Here is an 8,261-nt window from a genome sequence, read left to right on the forward strand (position 1 = left end):
AAATTATATTTGTTTAAAAGAATAATGTAAAAGAATGGTGTAAAAAAGTTTATTGATGAATATAGAATAATTGTTTTAAAGAGCATAGTAATTTTTATGGCTTAATATATTTAGTACTTGATACATGGAAAGTTTGAATGAGTAATTTTTGATTTAAAGCAAAACTTTCATTATCGAGAATGCTGAATGTATTTTTGTCTGACTCGATACAATAAAGTTGCTTTTTTCAACAGGAATACCAAAATGTTTTATTTACTTAATAAAGATTAAGTAAATATGGCTGAATTATGGTCAGGTGATTGAACAAATGCTGATGCATTCCCATAAAACTAGGGGTGGACTAACAAGAGACCATGTAAAAGAATGTACGCCTCATTTGGGTTTCAATTATTAATACACAGCTGATGTCCATGAAGCCATAGATCTAGTGAGCAGCATCTGGAAATTCACACATCTATTTAGTAATTAAGTTCCAATATTCAAAGTTTTTTTTTGGTTTGAAACAAGAAATTCAGTTGAAGATGCTCATTTTAATTTTAAAAAATTGAAAAAGCCAGTGTAATAATAATCTTACGTAGAAACCTTCACTATAGAAATTACTTCTAACAGAGCAAAAGATGTGTTTAATACAAGGATTATCTTTTTCCAGATATTTCCGGAATTCTGGATATTTATTCTCAATTTTTAGTTTTTCCGGATATACAAAATGTTTTCCATATATACAAGTTTAGGAATATATTTTTGTAATATATTTGTTTTTTAAGCTTTTTCACTCAGCACTCATACAAAATTGAGAAAAGTTTGAATAGAAAGTCAGAAACATCTCAGCTTTAAGCAAAATTAAAAGGAGAAGATATTTCGGATTTTTTCCGGATATTTTACCCTAAGCAATTTTCTGGATTTTTAAAATATGGACTGGATGTTCTATGTTAATAGAAGTAACTGGTGTCTATGTTCTTTATAGAGGTGATTTACTACATTGTTAAATGTTGGAGCATTAAAGTAAGGTTAACTATAAGTTGCATAAGTAGACCTGGTAAAAAAAAGTTTTGCTTAAGGTTATTCTATGCACCAAATAAAATGCGCAAAAGTAAAAAGCAAATCAAAAAATGAATCCAAAACAAGAACATGCATTTATAGGAAAAATGGCATTAAGTGTATGCTAGAGTATTACCATGGAGATTGCCATGCAATAGATTGCAACAATAAGGCAGTAAAAAATTTTTACAATGAGAAGTGAAAATGTTAATTTAATTAATTATTAGCATTAAATTATCTTTCTAACAGAATATCATTTTAAAACGTGTCTTTAGATCAGGTCTGAGTATTTTATTATGATACTAACACTATATATACATATAAATATATATACATATATATATACATATATATATACATATATATATATTTTTAAAATTTTAAGAGTTACTATTTTTTAAATAATACACCAATTGAAAATAAAAATATTTATCATTGTTGATAGTATTAATAAAAAACTAATCAGTTTATTAATATTCTCATGACTTTAATGTTGTTTTTTTTAATGTCATTTCTTCAAAATCTGTGATTTTGTAAGATTTAGCTTTTTTAAATGATCAGTTTTAAATGATCTTTTTGCATTCTTTAATTTTAATAATTATCTTTTATTTTGTTTTTTGTTCTTTATGTTGTTTACCTCCGTGGTTTTAAACTTTTGTGTTGAGGATGTTTCAAACTCGTGTGTTTTGGGATGTTTCAAACTTCTGTGTTTTGAGATATTTAAAATTTTTGTGTTTTGAGATATTTAAAACGTGTGTTTTTAGATCAGGTCTGAGTATTTTATTGTGATACTAACACTAGCAATAATACCATCCAAGGTTTAAAGTTAATAAATTTTTAAGGTTTATAAATAAATCCTTTTATTTATTGTAAAAATAAGAAATTTTACTTATTAAGCATATATTAAATTATTTATTGATTTAGAAAAATTTTAAAGAACAGTTTTCACTGAATAAAAAGAATCTTCAAGACAAACACAATGAGTTATTTGTTCAACAAAGACTGAAATATGAAAATATCTTGGCAGAACTTGAAGAGTCTTTGGCTAAAGTAAAAGAAGAGAAAAATAAGGAAATTAAAACATTTCAAATTGAGAAATCAAAAATGGAAGAGGTAACAAATATCACCAAAAAAACCATTTCACTCCCCTTGATATTAAATCTTGAACCTTGATTATATGTAGTGTATTTTGATCAAATATAAATACTAATATAAATACATAGTAGTCTCCTCCCCAATCTCCCCCATCTTTGCTATTTTACCTGTTATTATCATCTTTGCAGGACTTTAATCTGCAAAAACCTCCTCTTCAATAGAAGTAGATTATCTCCTCTTCAATAGCCAAAATAATCTTTTTATCTTGTATAATACTCTTTTCAAAAAGGTTATTGCAAGTATGACTTCTCTTCATAAACAAGAAATGTCAGCTCTTGATGCAGAATGGCAATCGCGGCTTGATAAAGAGCGTTTTATTATTGAACACTATAAAACTATGAGGCAAAGAGACGAACTAAAAGAACAAGAATATGTTAAACATATCAATGAGCTATTAATGGATGATCGTTCCAAAGAAACAAATGAAAAAAAAGCTATAGATAATACAGTAAGTGATTTTATGAGGTAATTTTACTTACATTTTGGTGTAGCATTCTTTACCATGTGCGCGTTACACTTGTATTGCTTTCACTAGCATGCACATAAATTGCTTATTTTAACGTGTTTAAACTTAAATATTTTATTCTAAGCCAAACGAAGGAGTAGAAAATATGCGTGTGTTTTACTTACGAGCAGTCGAACAAATAAACTTTGACGTAATGGAACATATTAAAAGCATGCGAACAAATGCGGCTACTCAAATAAGGTATGCTTATGAAAAGTATTTATTTTGTTGTTATTAGTGGCATGTTTGTTATCATTTTGTTATCATTTAGGGAAGCTGTAAAAAAGGAGAGACGTGATATATTTCGAAAATTAAAGTCTAAAAAAGAAGTAAAGAGTTTGAATCGAGTGTACAGCGATGAAGAAATATTTGAGGTCAATTTTGGTTCATCCGATAAATTTAAGACTAACGATAAATTAAATGACAAGTTAAGAAGCAATCAAACAAGTGGCCATGTCACTAACGACCGTTACGCTTCGGATGAAAAAAAAACTTCAGTTCTAGGAAGGAATGAATTAGGATCAAGTTACGTCTGCGATAAATCAAACAACGATAAACAACGTTATTCTCAACGTTTTTCAGAAAAAGAAAATGTTCGAAACATTATTAGCCCAAGCAATTTAGAAAACGATAATCAAAACAAAAATTCCGTTTTTTATTTCCAGCAAACTTTATCCAATAATCCAGAAAAACTTGATGAACAGGAAAAGAGTAAATGTCAATATTTAACTAATACCAATCATTTAAAAACTCTAAGTAACACTCATTCGAATGCCAATTCAAGTTCTGTAAACGATCTTCCAGTAAGTTTAAAAAGGAGCGACGGTAAAGTGCCGTAAGAAATTTAACGGTGATAAAAATGTTTTCGTTAGTATTGATCTATAAAAAATTATAATTTAAATATAAACTACCATTTTTGTTTTTTTACTGTAAGTAAGTTTGAATAATAAATGTGTATATATTTTTAATGTTAAATATATATATATATAAATTAATTTTTTATAAAAAAGCAATTTTGCAAATGAAAAAATATTTATAAAGATATTTATATTGTGGGTAAATATTTATATGTGTGTTGTTTCAAAAAAAAATTAATTATACACGATTTTAAAGGTATGTAATATTTATAGAACATGTGATTTAAATACTATTTGTCTCACTTGTTATGTTTTTTTAATAACGAAATAATTTGTTTCAAGCATATCTCAAGCCTGTATTATAAGAGGGTCAACTTCCAAAAAACACATTATAATAGAAGAAGGTCAATCAAAAAAAATAATTGCAGTTAATAATAATTGCAATACTTTTCGCAAAGTATTGCAAATAAAAAGTATGTTTTCAAGTAAAAACTAATTTTGATAATCAAAATTAGTTTTTACTTTTTAGTTTTAAATTTTGATAAATAAAATATTTGACATGATTTATATAATTATTTTAAAGAAAGATTGTTTTAAACATGAGAAAGATTTTAAAGAAAGATTATTTTAAACATGAGAAAGATTGTTTTAACGTGAGTATTAATAATTCTACTAACTACTTGACTAAGATAAGGGAGTTATAAATTTTAAGTTTACATATAAATCAAAATGTTTTTTTTTTTTTTTTTTTGTTGGGGGAGGGGAGGGGGAGGGCGTTGTTTTAAAACAGAAGGCTTTCCATGTCAATAATCAAAAAATTTACTTGCAAATTTCCTTTTTAAATAATTTCTTTACTTTGAATCGGTGTCCGAGTCTTTAGCCAACACCCTCCCTTTTAATGCAGTACTGCCAGATTCTAATAGCTGTTGTTTTTTCCTCTATATTTTTGTTTTATTGAACATCTTTTTGATCATACTAATCTCATTAAAGAGTAAAGAGCTTTTCCTTGCCACCTAAAATTAGCACGCGCATTCCCGAAGGAACAAAAATTATATTGGGAAGGGGGGGAGGCAATACTAGTTGGTAGGTCATATACTTTGAGGGTGAATCAGAATAAAACCTTATGATTTTGCTTGCAATGTATAATAAAGAAAATTTTGCTTTATATTCTACTTGATTTGAAAGACAGAAAAGGCAAATCCACAGTTTTTTACGTTGGGGTGAATTTGCTAACTTGTTTAAGTTGACATTGAATATCATTTTTGGATAAACGTTTAAACGTGTTTCTTTCCAATCATCAAACTCTTCCGCAACTTCAATCATATCGATTGCGTCAGTCCTGTCTTTGAATATTTAATAACATAATATTGATGGTTAAGCGCCGAACCTGCCTTACAAAATGATTTAAGTAGTGTTTCTTTGCAAATACCAATATACTGTATTTTAAATTTTAAAGTGAACTGAATTGTGATTACTTTCAATTTTTTTGGTTTAGTGGCTTTTGTTAAGAACTTTTAAACTTTGTGTCTAATTATCTCATTTCAACATATTCGTTGTATAGGCTGGTTTAGCGCTAAGTCATCCATCTGATTAAAGCGTTTGTTAGTTGTTGTTAAATGTGGACACGTCTTTCACGCGTCTTAAAGCTTCTTTTCTATATGTTTTTTTTTTTTATTTATTATTATTATTAATTTTTAAATGGAGGGCAATTTGCGATTAAAATATTTTCCTGAAAATTTAAGTCTCAGTGATAAAGATACCTATACAAAATACTTTGATCAAATAAGATGAAAGTAACTACTACTCGATTTACCAAACCGCAAAATATTTTCACCAAAATAGTTTTCAATTTTAAATATTAATATCCGAAGTCTTAACAAAAACTTTGAAAACTTCAAATTTTTACTCGACGAAATAAAACATGATTTCGGCATTACTTGTTTTACAGAGACTCGGTGTAAATGTGAAAAAAAATGCACAATTTGAATTAAAAAATTATATATCTGTTCATCAACTGCGTAAAATTCATGCTGGAGTAAGTGTTTATGTCCAACCAGGTTGGAATTTTAAAACATTCAAAACTAATCCTTAGCTCATTTTTAAACAAGATTAATAACACACAAAAGCATCCTTACATAGTTAGTGATACAAACATTAATTTGTTGCCAACCAGGATAACTAAAAATTCTTCTACCTTAGTTGATAATATAATAACCAACAATTCCCATGTTTTCACAGGTATAATTAGAACAGACTTTTCAGATCACTTTCCCACCTTCTTAACTACTAAAAACATAGCACCAAACAATAACACTCTCAAACCTCCTATATACAAACGAGAGATCAATAAAAACTCCTTACAAAAATTCAGAAATTTACTGAAAGACAATGATGAGTGGAATATTATACTGCAATCAAGCGGTGCGAACAACGCTTATGAACTTTTTCTAGGTCAATTTTGTAAATATTATAAAAAAGCGTCTCCAGTTAAAGCTGTTGTTATAATATAACAAAAAGTTACTTTTAACTCCTTGGATGTCTAAAGGTTTAATCAAATCCTCAAAAAAAATTCTACGACAAATTCCTAAAAAAAAAAACTTATAAAAATGAAGTTACTTGCAAAAATTATAAAAAATTGTTTGAAAAAACAAAACAATACTCAAAAAAGGCTTTATTATGTTAAAAAAAACCATGGAAATGCTACACGGCGATTTTTTTTGCCTTAAAAATTCCCTAAGCTTTTTTGAAGAAATACGAAATATGGTCCAAAACGTCCGCAATTTTTTAATTTTTATGAAAAGTTGCAAAAAATTACCATCTTTAGTAGCCATTCCAGACGATTTTTTTATAAATCAAATAAGCATATATAATTTATATCATTGTATAAAATCATTGACTTAACTTAAAAAATGAGGGGTCATTCGACCTTGAAAGTTAAGCGATCCAAAGTTATTGAATTTTTTGTAGTGCAAAAATTGATGATTTTTTGACAAAAGGTATAGAGCTTAAGTATTGAAATTTGCAGTGTAATGGCACCAAAAAAGAGAGTATTTTTGTTAATCAAAACAAACGCAAAAATCAAAACAAAAACGTCATAAAATACGCAAAGTATGAAAGGCATTATACACACAATTTATATATGCATATCCTAAGCACTAATTTTTCAAGAAAACATAAATAAATAACTGTTTTAAAATAAGGAAAGGCTGTAGTTGTCATTTACACCTGGAGTCTTTCAAAAAACACCTTTTTTGTCTATATAAGTTAACCTAGAAGTTTTTAAACGCTGAGAACTAAAATTTTTTGTATAAATGTTCAAAAGACTCCACATTCCATTAGATTCCTCATCCCTTTTTTAATATATACAGAAAATTTTATAAAAATTGGATATTTTTTAGTACTTAGGAAACCTTACCTCCAAAAGCTTCGTTATAAAAAAACGTTCCCGCTTTAATTTTTTTTCTTAAAAGTGGTCTTAGAATATGGATAATATTTAAGTGAAGCCACAAAAACCATAGTACTTTCTATATATGGCTGGAAAGAGGTTCAGTAAGACTAACTGTGGCAAAAGTCTCAAGGTGCATGCTTAACTATACAAAAAGATATAAGAGAGTAAAGTTTATGAAAATTACGTGTTTTTCTTCAAACGTCAAATGTTTTTCGTTGAGCCGTGGAATCGCTATCTTAAGCATTGAATTAGGGCTATAAGTATAAGTTTGTGTTTTTATTTTTTTTTAAAGTGTAAATACTTATCATGCATTTTTTTATAAAATCTGCTCTTTAAAAGTTATATAGATATTGAAATTCAATTTATTTAAAAAAACTAGTACAAAAACTAGAAATAATCAACTGGATAGACTAAATGACGGTTTCCTTAACTTTCAATGTTATTACTTGTAAAGATAAATTTCATTTGGATCTCAATTTCCAGTTTACAACTATGTATCTAAATTACAGTTAAATAGTAGTTTTAAGCAAAATAAACATAAAAATCACTGTTTTTTAATGAAATACATATATATTTACTACATTCGTCACCAGAAGGTATATTTTGTAAACTGGAATCCTAGATATACAAATTATGAACCCATGTGGGAATTTTTAGATTATAAGATGCATCATGGATCGAGTCTATCCACGAGTTTGATAGTAGGTTACTTTATCGGTAAAAGTTAGACATCTAATGATATATTATATAATTAGATGTCTAACTTGCAGGATTTTATTGGACAAAAAGTGAAGCCGCTTTTTTTTGTTTATAACAATAGTCCGCCATTTGTAAAAAGGGCAAAAAGGGTTTCACTTTTCGGATCGAAGTTAGACATCTAGTTATACAATATATCATTGACTTGGCGCGTAAAAATAAAATAAACTGTTTTCTTTACATCCGTATCAAAAAATCTCGTAGCAATAGCAAGTGGGAGAAAATCAATCAAAAAAAATCGCCGTGGCTAAGAAAACATGGAATACGATTAAAGAGGTAGTCGGTAATAATAACTGTACAAAAGCAATCTGCCAAAAAAGCTTTTGATTGATGGTAAGTTAGTCGGTGATAAGATAATAATTGCTGAATATCTAAATAGCTTTTTTCTTAATGTGTCACAAATTAGCAGCAGAAATTCCGTCGAGTTCTGCAACATTTCATTCTTACTTGATAAAGAACCTTACCTCAGAAAAGATTATGAAAGAAACAAATCTAGATTCTA

At 27.7% G+C, this 8,261-nt stretch overlaps 1 protein-coding gene across 1 annotated transcript in view; it reads left to right on the forward strand.

Annotated features, from left to right (window-relative positions):
- The window catches only part of LOC100200745 (centrosomal protein of 152 kDa), a 48,046-nt gene extending 44,359 nt beyond the window's left edge, over positions 1-3,687 (forward strand). Inside the window, exons 12-15 of the mRNA XM_065820094.1 lie at positions 1,963-2,151; positions 2,423-2,641; positions 2,784-2,899; positions 2,970-3,687. Coding sequence (XP_065676166.1) covers positions 1,963-2,151; positions 2,423-2,641; positions 2,784-2,899; positions 2,970-3,537 — 1,092 coding nt within the window. The 3' untranslated portion in view covers positions 3,538-3,687. The remainder of the gene's footprint in view (positions 1-1,962; positions 2,152-2,422; positions 2,642-2,783; positions 2,900-2,969) is intronic.
- The last annotated feature ends 4,574 nt before the right edge of the window (positions 3,688-8,261 follow it).

This window comes from Hydra vulgaris, chromosome 15 (genome assembly GCF_038396675.1).
Source record: "Hydra vulgaris chromosome 15, alternate assembly HydraT2T_AEP".
In the NCBI taxonomy this organism is placed as follows: Eukaryota; Metazoa; Cnidaria; class Hydrozoa; order Anthoathecata; family Hydridae; genus Hydra; species Hydra vulgaris.